The 15,907-nt window shown below is 40.1% G+C and overlaps 1 protein-coding gene across 2 annotated transcripts in view; it reads right to left on the reverse strand.

The window, feature by feature from the left end:
• The window catches only part of SLC35D1 (solute carrier family 35 member D1), a 55,063-nt gene that overhangs the window by 6,036 nt on the left and 33,120 nt on the right, over window positions 1-15,907 (reverse strand). For both annotated transcript variants that reach the window (XM_024734594.1, XM_024734593.1), the window contains one exon: window positions 12,965-13,047. In XM_024734594.1, the coding sequence (XP_024590362.1) occupies window positions 12,965-13,047 (83 nt within the window). The remainder of the gene's footprint in view (window positions 1-12,964; window positions 13,048-15,907) is intronic.

The following is a 15,907-nucleotide window of genomic DNA, read 5'->3' on the forward strand; positions in this document are numbered from 1 at the left end:
GTGATTATTCTTGTCTACTCTCACCTGGACTACATAGCCTCCTGCCCCAATCACTAAACTGAAAGCAAGCTGGAGAAGCTCCAAGAGCCGACATGCTAAACTGCCCTGACCAGCTCTGCCACCAAGCCTGCCACCTGTGACTCCCTAGGGTCTCCAGCTGGCAGCCTAGCCTACACTCTTTCAGATGTCTCCATCCTGGATTTGGCCCCCACCTTCTACCTGACCACCTGATTCATAAATTTGCTGCTTATCTGAAATTAGTTCTATTCTCCTCTGGACTTTGGCATCCCGGTCCCAGGAGGGTAAAAGCTGCATAGCTCCTGCAAATAAGGAAGCAAGATCAGGTATTTAGGGTACTAAATAATCAAATTGTGACCATTTATTAAAGTCTACTACATGCCAGGCATTTTACATACATCTCCTGCCACTATAATATCCCTTCAAGGTGCTCATTTTAGGGATGAAGAAACTGAGTCCCAGAAGTCATAAGTTACCTTGCTCAGGGTCACAAAGCATCTTAATGATGGACCAGAATAAAACCCAAGTCTGTCTGATTTTCTCCACTGAATCGGCTTCCTCCCTATAGCCCCTGCTCCACTTGATAGTGCAGGTACCTGGCTTTATACTGTTCCCATCAGCCTATGAATTTCCCAAGGCTTTACTCTTAGCTCTACAGAGTGCCTTACACAGGCCTGGCACTTTGTAGCAGCACAATTAAATAACTGCTGAATTGAATATCTGCTATGGCCCCATTCAAAGAAAGGAGCCTCATGAACCCAGCCCTGGGCCAGAGTTCACGGAGCTTCATCTTTTCCTTCATCTGGTTGCTTTCTTCCATTTCTTTTTTTTTCTTCTTCTTTTTTCCTTTCAGAATTTGATCCGACTCTTCTGGAAACTTTTCTTATTTATCTAATGCATCAAGTAGATGATTTCCTTGGTAGCTGGGCTAGGACCCAAGGAGACAGACAGCCTACCATAGCCTTCCTGATCAAAGCTAAACTTCTTTGAGGTTCACATGCACATCTACATGATAGTCAATTTCCCTTTGCTTCCAACCCCGCAAAAAAGTAGAAGGAATGCTCTTTCTTACTTTCATCCTATCCTCCTCTAGATCCCCTCTCTTATGACAACCTAAAACATAACAATGCTCTCTTTTATTTCTCCTGTCAAGACAATCTATTATGTTCATGTTAAGCCGATTTCACCTAAATAGAAATAATGGAGCAATGTAGGATAGAAGAAGACAAAGAACGCCCTGGAATTCACTCTGGACTTCCTCCTTATGGCGATCCTGGGACCCTATATCCCTAGTGTAGTTAGTGTGACAAAAAACATGGACTCTGGAGTTAGGTGTTGGTTCAAATCTTGAATGTAACTGCTAGCTCTGTGCCCCTGGGCAAATCTGTTAATCTCTCTTGAGATTCTAGTTCTGTACTAAAAAGATAAGAATAATACTATCTACCTAGACTTGTTTGAAGAATAAATGAGATAACACGTATAAAGAACCAGGCCCTAATCCTGGCACACAGAGTAAGCAATCAGGAAATATTTATTCCCTTCTCCCCACTTCCATGTAAGCTCCAATACTCACAGGCTAGAGGCGAGATGCATTGTTAACAAAAGGTACAGTGGTATGATAAGGTATAATAAGAAGATTCCTGATGCAAGAAAAGGGCATCTTGTTACCACAGAGTTGTTTAAATAACCAGAGCAAAACCAAAACACAGAAACCATTATTCTTAACTCTGGAGATTAAAGAGTACAGACTGTTCGGGTTATCACAAGTTCCAACATGAGGCAATAATAAAAGGCTTTCATCTCATCTTTATTCCTGACCTGATCATTATCAAACGTTTACATCTTCAGAAATGGCCTTTCCTGAATCACCTGAAAAGAAGTAAATATTCATCGACAAAGACACCATGTGCCAAAAAGCAAGGATGAGTTAATGCTGTGGAAGAATATAAATTGCTTCCTAGAAGCTTTGGGAATGTGGGGAAGCTGGAAGGAGGAGATGAGGAGGACTAAGAAAAGAAAGGGAAAAAACCCAATTTGGGGGGGAAAGGCCTACATCTAAATTTTTATACATCACTATCAAGTGATTTTGAATCAAAATCTGCTACTTCAAAAAACTTCTCATTAATCTACTGGCTCTACAAATATTCACATTAAAGTTGACCTCTGATACTTTGGAATTGGTATTTATATATTTATATATTCGACAATCCTAAACACTGATTGTTAAAAATCTTAAGCAATTCTCCATCTGCCTAATATTCAGTGAATATTGTTAATTCACTGAGACCTGCTGTGGCAGACACAGCCAGGAAAGAAACAGAAGAAAGAGACAAAGCAAGAGTGTCCTGCAGACAGGAGTCTAGCTAGAATGCCACAAGCCTGGCTGGCAAGTGCCACTTCACCTGCTCTGATCCGCTTCTGATCTTCCAGAGATCAGGCAAGTACAACCTACCTCTCCGAGACCTACGCAGCCATGGACATGTTTACCAGCCTCATACGATTAGAAATCCATCCTACAAACATATACTAAAAACGCCCCTCCATGTAGCAGCTCCATGGCCGCGGACAAGAGTCTGAAGGAACAGGCTGTCTCCATCTCCCCCTGCAGCTGACTTGTCTGTTCACCGGTGTAGCCAGGTAGCTCTGCCTCTTAGATTAGACCCTGCCTTCCATATTCCATGTGTAAAATATGTCAACCAGTATCAAGACCTATGAACTAAGACAGTTTGACTTTTACTGCGATTTCCTAATACACGCAATTTCTGCCAAATAATTGAGGCAGGGCCTCTGAGTACATTCCTCCTACAGTGACCAGGGACACCCCATCTTCACTCCACACGCAGCAGCTGCTGGGGACCCTTTTCTCATCTTTCTCACCAGGCACATAAAGCAGAGCTATGCTGCCTCTTCATCTATCTTCCAGAGCTCCTATCTGAACAAAGGGAAACAGAGAGGTGACACAGGGTTGACTAGAAAGCATTTAACTGTGGGCTCTGTGACATTTGCAAAATTCTATAATGTGGGGCAAGTTACTCTCAGAACCTCTCAGAACCTTAGTTTCCTCATTTGTGAAATGGTAATTAGACTACCACCCTTACAGGACTGATGTGAGAATTAAATTATATAATTTATTTATATAACAATGTTATATATAATTATATGTTAAACCATATAACTAAACTACAGACTTAATAGGACAACAGATCATTTTCAAAAGGTTAATCAGCATACAGCAGACATCCAATAGGGGTAAGAGTCAAAATGCTACGGCATACCAGGGACGAATACTGCCAAACGCAGAAAGAAGAAAGGGGTTTTGGCAGTTGTCACTTCTCCCCCATCTCTGTGGCTGCACACCAATTTACTCATCCAGAAAGTCAAGGAGTCCTAAGTATAGTAAAACCTTCCTGGTTTTGTCATCCCAATTAGACCTTAATTGTATTGTGAGTAAGCAAGACTTGACCTACCCTCTACCACCTGTAGTGTATTAGTAACTCTCAGAGTATTCTCCTAGCTGGGTATTCATCCTTCCCATTATGAGACATTCAAGGCACTCTGCACTCGGGCACCAACCTGCTTCTCTAGCACAGTCAGCCCTCGGTACCTGCAGATGTAGAACCCACAGATACAGAGGGCTGACCACGGGACTTGAGCATCTGCAGATTTCGGCATCCACGGCAGGTCCTGGAACCAATCCCCAGGAAATACTGAGGGAGGCCTGTTTCACCCTTGTGAAATACGTCTTGCTCTAGCTGTACTGGAGTTCCTACCAGCACCTCCCCAGCCTCCACCCAACATCTGCCTTTCCAGCCCCACACTTCTGCTCACGCAGTACTGCGTGGCTGGAATACCCTCCCTTCTCTTTCTCACCTCTCCAAATCCTACCCACTGGTCAAGTCCTGGCCTAAGTATCCTTTCCACTGTGAAATCTCCCAAGCAACTCTGTGTGATTTTAGTTCCTGAGACTACCACAACCTTTATTACTGGTGCCAGTCTGGATAGATACTTTGTGACCTTTGAGTGATGACAGCTGTTGAAAGCTCTTTTGAGGGAATGTATTAAAAGGGCCTCGGCATTGCTATTATTAATGCCATATAAATGCCTAATGTTATTATAAATGCTATGTGATTCCTATATAAATGAAAGCCATTACTATTAATATAAACATTTCACACTTCCCCTCTTTTGGTCTCATCACAGTAGCCAGGGTGGTCCTATTAAAATTAAATCAGATCATGTCACTCCTCTATTCAAAATCCTCCAACTCTCTTCCTATCTCTTAAAAGTTGTCCCTAGGGGTCTTCCCTGGTGGCGCAGTGGTTGAGAGTCCGCCTGCCGATGCAGGGGACACGGGTTCGTGCCCCGGTCTGGGAGGATCCCACATGCCGCGGAGCAGCTGGACCCATGAGCCATGGCCGCTGAGCCTGCGCGTCCAGAGCCTGTGCTCCGCAACGGGAGAGGCCACCACTGTAACAGTGAGAGGCCCGTGTACCACAAAAAAAAAAAAAAAAAAGTTGTCCCTAATCTGCCCCCACCCCATTACCTCTACGGTCCCATCTCATTTCAGGCACTCCACTCCCACCTGCCACACTGGCCTCCTTGCTGGTTCTTGAACACACCAGGCACACTCCCACTTCAGGACCTTTCCACTTGCTCTTCCCTCAAGAAATCAGTATGGCATCTTTGATACTAATCAACTCGGAGCTGAGTCCAAACTACTCAAGCATTTCCATCATTTTCTCCCCTACTTCTGTTCCTTTTTCTTTCCTGCCTCTTAAAACAACTTAAAATGAGGGTAGAGAACTCCCATCAGAACTTTTAAAAAGATAATATATTTTATGTGTTTCCTACACCTGGAAGAAGTTCCTTCAAATGTCATTAGTCTTCTGCAAAATAACTTTAGACCTAATGACCACATGACACAGTTTCACAGGACTTCCTCAGGGTGAATCAGAGAAGTTTAGTGGCAGAACTAGGATAGACAACTCTAGCTTAAAAACTGAGCACATGAAAACTGAGGTCATGAAAAGTGAACTATATATAAATAGCTAGCAGCAGTACCCATAACAAAACACACATTTTTGGGCTATATTCTATTTCAGCGCTCTTCTGTAAGGAATTATACTATAACCAAGGGCTAGCTAACCTCCCTACATCCTATTTAAAAGTCCAAGTTATTCTAGTGAGATGCCAGTTATTTAACTCTAAAAAGCCTGGTAACTGTTGTCCTCTCTCTCTCCAAATGAGAGAACTACTAAGTGAAATGTCCTTACTTCAGGAGTAAGGACATGTCCTTACTTGTAAGTAAGGACATGTCCTTACTTGTAAGTAAGTAAGTCCTTACTTGAAGTAAGTCCTTACTTCAGGAGAAGCCTAGAACCAGAAGAGAGTCTGCTAGGATGGAATTATTCAGGAGGAGAAGTCTGGAACTAGGAAGCAACACATCCTTCTAAGGAAACAGGCAAAGGAGTCCACAATGAACGAATTGTAGATTCAGGCGCTGGGCAGAGATAGCTAGACCAAAGTCCTCAGAACCTAACTCTGGAGCTAGACTCTGAGCTGCACCATGGCCCACCCCGAAGACTGCATAGACTCTAGTTTGGTGTCAGAAGCTACAGTAAAATGGGTTGTGTTACACAAAAGGAGGCCGACTTAAGAGTTATATAACCAGTATGATGACATATCCTGAAGGGATATGAAAATAAGTTCATTCATCTATTCACTATTTACTAGATTGCAGTTAAGAAAATGTGGAAGGCAATCAAGGATTGAATATTTACCAGCTGGGTAGTATGTGGCAAGTTTCTCAGCCCCACTATGAGATGGAATATACACAGCATCTGTCTCAGAGGGCTGTTTTAAAGATTAAGTATGGAGTACTTAGGGCAATGCCTAAGCATAAAAAATATTGTCTGGTATTTTGTTATTATTATTACTGGTTGGATGCCTATTATGGACCAGGAACTGATAAATACTGACACAACTATAAATAAGACAAGTGGTTTCTACCCTCAAATAGCTGAGAATCTAAGGTAACAATGGCTACATATGGTTTACTTAGGTTACATTACAACTAATCAGTCATTTACTGAATGATAATTCATTAAGGGGTGAGAACTTGGACTCTGGAGTCCAACGCATCTGGGTTAAAATCCTTTAATGACTTACTAGCTCTGTGACCTTGGCAGAGCTATGAGTGAATGCACCATGTCTCTCTGGAGCACGATGCCTGGCACACAGAAACAGGCTCAATGCATGTCTTCAGAATCCATTCAACTCAAACTTTCTAAGCCTCAGCCTCCTCATTTATAAAACAGTGATAATAAAAGAACTTCAAAAGAGTGTTATGAAGAATTAGGCAATTCAACAAAGAACAGTATTTTCAACAAAAGGTACTGGAACAATTGGATATCTATATTAAAAAAACACATACACAGGAAAAAGAATCTTCATCCAGACCTCACACCACATATAAAAATTATTACAAAACAGGCTATATACCTAACTATAAAACCTAAAACTGTAAAACTTCTAGAAGAAAATATAAGAGAAAATCTTCGTGACCTTGGGTTAGGCAGAGATTTCTTAGACACAGCACTGAAAGCACAACCCATAAACGAAAAAAGAACTGGTAAATTAAACTTCATGAAAAATTTTAAATTTTGCTCTTCAAAAGAGATTAAGAAAATGAAAAGCAAGCCATGACCGAGAAAAACTACTTGCAAGTCACACATCTGATAAAGGACATGTATCCACAATATACCGATATAAGGAACTCTCAAAACTCATTAAGAAAACAACTCAAGTTTTTGAAATGAGCAAAATATTTGAATAGCCATTTTACCAAAGAATACATACAGATGGCAAATAAGCACATGAAAAGATGCTCAACATCATTAATCATTAGGGAAATTAAAACCACAATGAGACACCACTACAGATCTATTAGAATGTCTAGAATTTGAAAAACAAAGACAAACTGACGATACCAAGGGCCAGGATGCGGAACAATTAGAACTCTCATACACGGCTGGGGGTTACACAAAATGGTACAGACACTTTCGAAAATAGTTTGGCAACTTCTAACAAAGTTAAATATACACTTACCATAGGGCCCAGAAATTCCACTCCTAAGTATTTACCCAAGTGAAATGAAAACTTATGTTCATACACAACTTTTAAACAAATGTTTTAGCAGCTAACACAAAACACCTAAAAACTGATAACTATGCAAATAACTTTCAGCTGATGAATGCATAAACTGTGATGTATCCATAATGGAATACTACTCAGCAGTAAAATGGTACAAACTACTGATACATGCACACCACAGAATCTCAAATGCAACATGGAATCTCACATGCAGTATGTTAAGCAAAAGAAGTCAGACCAAGAGCTACATAACATTATGTATCATTATATGACATTCTGGACACCATATGGATAGAAAACAGATCTTTGTACGGGGAGAGAGGGTCAATGCAAAGGGACATAGGGAGATTTTGGGGGGTAATACAATTATTTTATACCTTGAATTGGTGGTTACATAACTGTAATAGTTGGTTACATAACTGTATGCATTTGTCAAAACGTGCAGAACTGCACAGGAAAAGGGGGACATTTTACTGTATTTAAATCATATGTTAATTTTTTTTTTTTTTAATGGAAGGGAAAAAAAAGAATCACAGATAAAGATAAGCTCCAGAGATTCTACAAATTCTAGCCCGGGCAGTTATGGGGATGATGATATCATTATCTGGAGAGGATACATTACTCGGGCCAAAGCCACGGGCCAGAGCCCAACCTCTGAAGAAAGTACAGAAGCGTGTTCTGTCACCACCCTTCACTATTCATTCCCCACTTGCTCTGTTGCTTTTTTGGGCTTGGGTGAACATGCACTAATTGGCCACTGGAAAAAGGCACTTAGGGGAGTTAGAGACAGCCAGGCTCCCCACAGAGCCCTACTGAAAAAAGAAAAAAAAAAAGCCTTCATAAATCACAGTATCAAATTTGAATGGAGCCTGAGAAGCCAGCAATGCAAACCTCCTGCTTCCTGGAATTGAATCATATCAGAGGGGGCTATTTAAACTTTCCTTAAAACAGCAAAGAAACCAGGCAGGGTGAAGGGGAGCTAGATGCATCTGAGTTTAATCAGAGAATCCTTTAAGAGTACAGTTTAATTAGTGATTTCCTTCAAAGTGCAATCAGCCAAGGATGGACTGACACCATGTCCAATCAAAGTGAAATCTATTAAGTAGCCAATTTAAGTTTGGTTTTCACATTTTAAAAAGAAGTAATATTCACAACCTATGAGTCTGCTTATTAACTAGTGGAAGATAAGTCAAAAAAACCAATAAAACCATAATTTTCATTTTAAAGAGAAAAAGTGAAAGAAAAAAAGGCAACATATACTTTCCTTTACAAATGCTGTAAAGCATGTTGTAATGGAAAGAGTATTTGAAACAGAAGGTCACCTGGATTTTAATCCCAACTCTGCAAATAATTTGAACGCTGACTGGTGACTAAGTATACCACTTATTGTCCTTAACCTTATAATGAAACAGAGATTGAAGAGATACGGCATATGTAGGGCTTCCCTGGTGGCGCAACGGTTGAGAGTCCGCCTGCCAATGCAGGGGACACGAGTTCGTGCCCCAGTCTGGGAAGATCCCACATGCCACAGAGTGGCTGGGCCTGTGAGCCATGGCCGCTGAGCCTGCATGTCCGGAGCCTGTGCTCCGCAACGGGAGAGGCCACAACGGTGAGAGGCCTGCGTACCGCAAAAAAAAAAAAAAAAAAAAAAAAAAAAAAGAAGAGATACGGCATGTAAAATTTATTACAATAAAATGTGAAAGCAATTAGGAATTATTAAAAATACTACAGAGGAGAAGAGTACCAATGACATCATTATCAACTAACCTTGCTAGCAAACAGTACTGTTTAACCAGAACTATAATGCACTACTTAACACAAAAAGAAATTCCACTGGAAGAATTTTCAAGATGTTATGTATGTTAGGCTGACATACGTTGTAACATTCCAGCATACTCAGGCACTTCAAAGTTTTTTTTAAGTAGCCTGAAACGTGAAAAAAAAAAAAAAACCTAATATTTCTTATAAGATACTATAAGAGATTTGAATTGCAGATATCTGAAAATGCAAACAGCAGCTTTTATTTCATTTTGACTATCGAGTTCTCATTTGAAGGGGACAAAAAGAAAATCAAGGCATCTCTGAATCGGGTCTATAACGTGTCATAATGATTCTTTAATCTAGATTTTTAGAAATGAAGGAAACTTAGGCCACATCCAAAGTCAAAACTGGTTCACCATGTTGATCCTTACAGCCTGGCCCTTCTTCACAGCTATTAATGAAAGAGACTGATATTTACTAAGCATAGATGTGAAGCGATGAATCAGGTACTTTACATTCACTGGATTATTTCATTCCAACAACTCTAAAGAGATAGGTATTTCTATCCCAAACACATAAGAAAACTGAAGCTCAGAAAAGATAAACAACTCTTTCAAAATCACACAGGTAGCAAGCATCAGAATTGTGACTCTGACCAAGATCTGAGACTCAGCTACTCATCTTCCTTCTATAATATGCAATCCTCAGGTATACTTACATACCCATCCTCTCACCAACTCCTACCCCACAAGTAAAAAATGATTTTTCCTCTAAAAGGCGAACAACAATAGTGGCAAATAAATGTCAGGGAAGGGGAAACAATGAATTACTAACCTATTAATAATATTAGTATGGAATATTAAATTCTCATATTGATTCATAAGAAAGGTAGAATAGGTATTATCATTTGTTTACATTTGAAAGGTAGAATAGGTATCATTTGTTTACAATTACTAACCTATTAATAATATTAGTACTGAATATTAAATTCTCATATTGATTCATAAGAAAGGTAGAATAGGTACTATCATTTGTTTACATTTGAAGAAATAAAAGCTCAAGAGAAGTTATATACTTTCTTGCAAATTAAAAAAAAAGATACTACCATATTCTAGAAAAGAGCTTTATAGTTTCCAAAGTGTTTTTTTACCAATCCATACAGCAATATACAGCAATCCAATCAAGCAAATATTTATTAAGCAATGGCCAGGATTCATTCTAGGAGCTTGGGAAACGTGAGTGAAGAATACAGGCAGAGATCCATACCCTCACAGAACTTACATTATAGCAGGGGAGATAGAAAATAGGTAATATATATAAATATAAATAGAAAAGTAGAATAAGAGGGTTTGGGAGTATCAGAAGAGGAAGAGCAGGCTGCAATTTTAAATAAGGTGGTCGGGATAGACCTCCTTGAATAGGTAACATTTGAGCAAAAATTTATAGGCATAAAGGAATTAGCCACGCAAAGTATCTGGCAGTATAATGTTCCAGGTAGAGGAAATATCCTGTCCAAGCACCTAAAGAGAGAGCATGCCTTGTATTCTAAAGGAACAGCAAGGAGGTCTGTGTAGATGAAGTGAGGTGAGGGAGAAGAGAAGCAAGAGTTGAGCTTGGAGGACAAGAGGGGGATAGATCTTGTAGGGCCTTGTCAGGACTTTGGGACCTGGAGAGACATGGGGGAAGGGGAGTAAAAAGAAGAGTGACATGTTCTGACTTACCTTTTACAAGGAATATACTGTCAACTCTTGAGAACTGACTAGGGGTGGGATGGGGGGATGAGATAAACCAGGGATACAAGTACACAAGACTAGGCAGTAATCTAGGCAAAAGATGTTGGTAGCTTAGATGATGATGGAAGTTATGCACATGGTGAAAAGTGATATTCTGAAGGCAGAACCAACAGAATTTGCTAACAAACTGGATACTGGGTATAAGACAGAAGAGCCAAGGATGACTCCAAGGCTTTTGAACTGAGAGGCTAGAAGGATGGAGGCTCCATCAGCTGAGATGCAGAGGCTGTGGAGGTGGAAGAGACTTTGGAGAAAATGAAGGAGTTCAGTTTTTGACATGTCAGCCAGAGATGTCAAGTGGGCTACTACATATAAAAGTCTTGAGTTCAGGACAGAGGTCTCTAAAATTTGAGAATTTTAAAGCATATAAATAGTGTTTAAAAGCATGAAATTCAAAATTCTCAAACTGAAAAAGATCTTTCATGCAAGTCACCCTCATCACTGTTGAAGATAAAGTCTAAAGAAATGCAGTGATATGTCCAAGGTTAGACACATATAAAGCAACTCTAACAGAGCTGGTATTCTTTAGCCTGGAATTTTCTTGAGAACACTGCATTGACATCTAGCACAATAAATAAAGGATTATTCTTTGAAGGCTAAATAAAAGGGGTTCAACTTCCAGAAAAGACTCCCCAAAAACTGTGGATAAAATATGGAACCACTGTCTCCCTTTTCTTAAAAAGCATTATTGAAAGACGTGAAATGTATAGTTTAAAGACAGCCTCTTCAATAAGTGGTGCTGGGAAAACTGGACAGCTACATGTAAAAGAATGAAATTAGAACACTCCCTAACACCATACACAAAAATAAACTCAAAATGGATTAAAGACCTAAATGTAAGACTAGACACTATAAAACTCTTAGAGGAAAACACAGGAAAAACACTCTTTGACATAAATCACAGCAAGACCTTTTTTGACCCACCTCCTAGAGTAATGAAAATAAAAACAAAAATAAACAAATGGAACCTAATGAAACTTAAAAGCTTTTGCACAGCAAAGGAAACCATAAACAAGAGGAAAAGACAACCCTGAGAATGGGAGAAAATATTTGCAAATGAAACAACAGACAAAGGATTAATCTCCAAAATATACAAACAGCTCATGCAGCTCAATATCAAGAAAACAAACAACCCAATCAAAAAAATGGGTGGAAGCCCTAATAGACATTTCACCGAAGAAGACATACAGATGGCCAAGAGGCACATGAAAAGATGTTCAACATCACTAATTATTAAAGAAATGCAAATCCAAACTACAATGAGGTATCACCTCACACCAGTCAGAATGGCCATCATCAAAAAATCTACAAACAATAAATGCTGGAGAGGGTGTGGAGAAAAGGGAACCCTCTTGCATTGTTGGTGGGAATGTAAATTGACATAGCCACTATGGAGACCAGTATGGAGATTCCTTAAAAAACGAAAAATAGAACTGCTATGTAACCCAGCAATCCCACTACTAGGCATATACCCTGAGAAAACCATAATTCAAAAGGACACATGTACCCCAATGTTCACTGCAGCACTATTTACAATAGCCAGTTCATGGAGACAACCTAAATGTCCAATGACAGATGAATGCATAAAGAAGATGTGGTACATATATACAATGGAATATTACTCAGCCATAAAAAGGAACGAAACTGGGTCATTTGTAGAGATGTGGATGGTCCTAGAGTCTGTCATACAGAGTGAAGTAAGTCAGAAAGAGAAAAACAAATATCGTATATTAACGCATATATGCGGAATCTAGAAAAATGGTACAGATGAACCTACTTTCAGGGCAGGAATAAAGACGTAGAGAAGGGACATGTGGACACAACGGGGTGGTGGGGGGGAAAGGAAGGGTGGGACAAACTGGGAGATTAGGATTGACATATAAACACTACTGTGGGTAAAACAGATAGCTAGTGGGAACATGCTATAAAACACAGGAAGTTCAGCTTGGTGCTCTGTGACGACCTAGATGGGGTGGGGTGGGAGGGAGGGGATATACGTATACATATAGCTGATTCATTTCACTGTACAGCAGAAATTAACACAACATTGTAAAGCAATTATACTCCAATAAAAAATTTTTTAATAAAAAAATATATATATAGTACATTGCAGGCACTCCATAAATATTTGTCTAATAATAAATGAACAAATTTGCTGTGAAACAGTCTAAGCTTACCGTGACTATTTGACAATCCAAATCCACTCATCAAAGTGGTTACAGTTAAATATTTTTACTTACCTGATATTTAAGCCAATGAAGTTTGTCCATGTGAAAATGTAATCTCCACCAAAGACCATTCCGATATAAGTTATTAATATATTCTAAAAAGAAAAATGGCAATATACTGTTTCATAGGTTTAACTGAACTTTTTCAATATTCATATAAACTCATCCATACAAAGACCCAAACATATATCCTTAAAATACAAAAACAAATAAACAGAAAATAACAAAAACCCAACGACCCTAAAATGAGTGTAGTATGAGCATGAACATTAACTAATTAAAAAACAATGACATCAGTCTCTTCCCAGTCTCTCTCTGAAAGCTAAATGCTTTCACTGATACTGAAGAATACTAAAAAGATTATCAAACTTTCCCTGCCCTGTGGCACGCGCTGACATTATCAATCTAGAAAGAAAAGCACTGCTATTACTAGGGGCAGAAAACACCAAGGCACGTTTAGCAATCTCAGAGAAGAGTGCTTTTTTCCTCCCATAGAGGTAGCAGTTGACTTGCCAGGGGAGAGTGAAGAAGGAAAATCTGCTTACATGCAAGCATCTTTCCCTCTTTCTTGAAAAGGAAAAAAGGGATGGTGGGGAATTTACCAACTCAAAGACTGTTTCTAGAGCAATCTTCCTTGGCACCTTAAAAAACCACAGGGGAAGTCATCTCAAAGTAGCATACCTAAAATCACCTCTCCCAACTCCCTTAAACTCCCAGGTGTAAACATCTTCTGCTTATCTCACTCCCTTTTTGGCTTGTGAGATCTTACTTCTTAGACCAGGGATAGAACTGGGCCCAGGCAGTGAAAGCGTCTGGCTCCCTTTTAATTATCCTCAGACCGTAAAGGTGATATAAAGTTTTCCAGGGCTTCCCTGGTGGCGCAGTGGTTGAGAGTCCGCCTGCTGATGCAGGGGACACGGGTTCGTGCCCTGGTCCGGGAAGATCCCACATACCGTGGAGCGGCTGGGCCCGTGAGCCATGGCTGCTGAGCCTGCGCGTCCGGAGCCTGTGCTCTGAACGGGAGAGGCCACAACAGTAAGAGACCGCGTACCAAAAAAAAAAAAAAAAGTTTTCCAAAGTTTCATCTCTTATTTAGTTCTTCCCTAACCTCTCTTCTTTCACATTAAGTCACTGCCTCCCTCTGTGCTATTACAACTGCCAGAAACGGTAAATGTCACAAATATTTTTAGTACCTGGGCTCTCTCCGATTAGACCTATGAAGCAGAAAGTATAGTGCCACAGTGTTTTTAAGAAGCCAAAAACAAACTTCAAAATTATTTTTTTAATGGAGTATGCTTTGAGAGAGCACTCAAAATTATGTCAGCCTCTTCTAGGTCTAAGGATGGAGACAGAAAGTTATTTTAGAGCAGATTTTCTTATTATTTGAGAGGAAAAAAATAAAATTAAATACCATGTAACAGTAAACAAGGTTGGTAGACAACTTGGGAAAATGTGTAACAGGACCTCTTGGAATACAGAGATCCAGGGAAAAGAGAGATTAATTTGCATAAGCTGCCCAAGGAACTTCAGAAAGGGAAAGGACAGAGAACTCAACCCTTGTTGCTCAAAATCAGTCAGAAGTTAGAAAAACTTTTTTTGAAATATTTATTTATTTATTTGGCTGCGCCAGGTCTTAGTTTTGGCATGCGGTATCTTTAGTTGTGGCATATGGGATCTAGTTCCCTGACCAGGGATCGAACCCGGGGCCCCTGAGTGCGGAGTCTTAGCCACTGGACCATCAGGGAAGCCCCAGAAGTTAGAAAAACTTCAAGTATATATTAGGGTATCCTAACCAAGGTTTTCTATCAGAAAAGACACTCATGTTCCCAAAGTAGAACTTACCAGGAAGCACAGAAGAGTCTGCGCTGGTAGCTCAAAACTAAGACCGCAATCTCAGCCTTTAGCACACCTGAGACTCAGCTGGAAACCCTGATGATTTCCATGTCCTACTTTAGAGATTCTGATTCAATACATCTGAGGTGAGCCTAGGAATTTCCGTGTTTAACTAGCTCTCCTAAGTAATTTTCCCACCACACTCAGGCGAAACAAGGAATGCTGACCCAAGGGTTTATGGGGTTAGGATCCTCAAGCACAGAAGGAAGCCTGAAGCCTGCTGGGGAACAGTAACTGAGCTACAAGGGCTGTAACTGGGAGGCTAATGAAAGAAGCTCCACTGTGTCCTGAAACACTCCAAACCAGCAAGGACATCAGGGTACTCCCATCTGTCTGAAGGTATAAGACATCCTTTAATAGCAAAACCACATGGCCGTGAGAAGCAACAGCAATTATAAACCACAGCTGACCCTTGAACAAAGCAGGGGTTAGGGGTGCAGTGGAAAATCCGACTGTAACTTATGGATGGCCCTCCTTGCCTGTGATTCAGCATCTGTGGATTCAACAACCACAGATGGTGCAGTACTGTGATGTTCACTACTGAAAAACATCCGAGTATTAAGTGGACCAGAGCAGTTTAAACCTGCATTGTTTAAGGGTCAACTATAATCAGATAATCCATTTTTTCCCCTCCCTCTAGAGTTTGGAAGTAAAACTGCTCCCTTTGGACTAAGTTCATACAGTTCTGTGGGAAGGAAGAAATATCAAAAGAAAAGTACTGGACTTTATGGTAATGAGAGCATGACTGTATTTGTACCCCATGCTAATAATGATAAAGAACGTACACTAAGAGATTCTAAGCAAATAGGTTTAGTGATCTGCTAAATAACTTTCCCTCACCATCCTTCTTCTTGGTTAAAAACATGGCACCAACTGTTCTGTCTCTCATGTTCTTACTGTTTTTATTCTGAAAAGGCAAGTCATCTACTTTGCTCTTGAAGCACTCACTTTACAAAAACCGAAACAGGGCTGAGAGCTAATTTGGGGGCTGAAACTGTCTCAGCCAGGCCAGGCCTTTGAATACCTATCTCTAGCTTTCACGGGAAGTCACACAACTACTTG

Source organism: Neophocaena asiaeorientalis, unplaced genomic scaffold, assembly GCF_003031525.2.
Source record: "Neophocaena asiaeorientalis asiaeorientalis breed wild unplaced genomic scaffold, Neophocaena_asiaeorientalis_V1.1 scaffold15, whole genome shotgun sequence".
Lineage (NCBI taxonomy): Eukaryota > Metazoa > Chordata > Mammalia > Artiodactyla > Phocoenidae > Neophocaena > Neophocaena asiaeorientalis.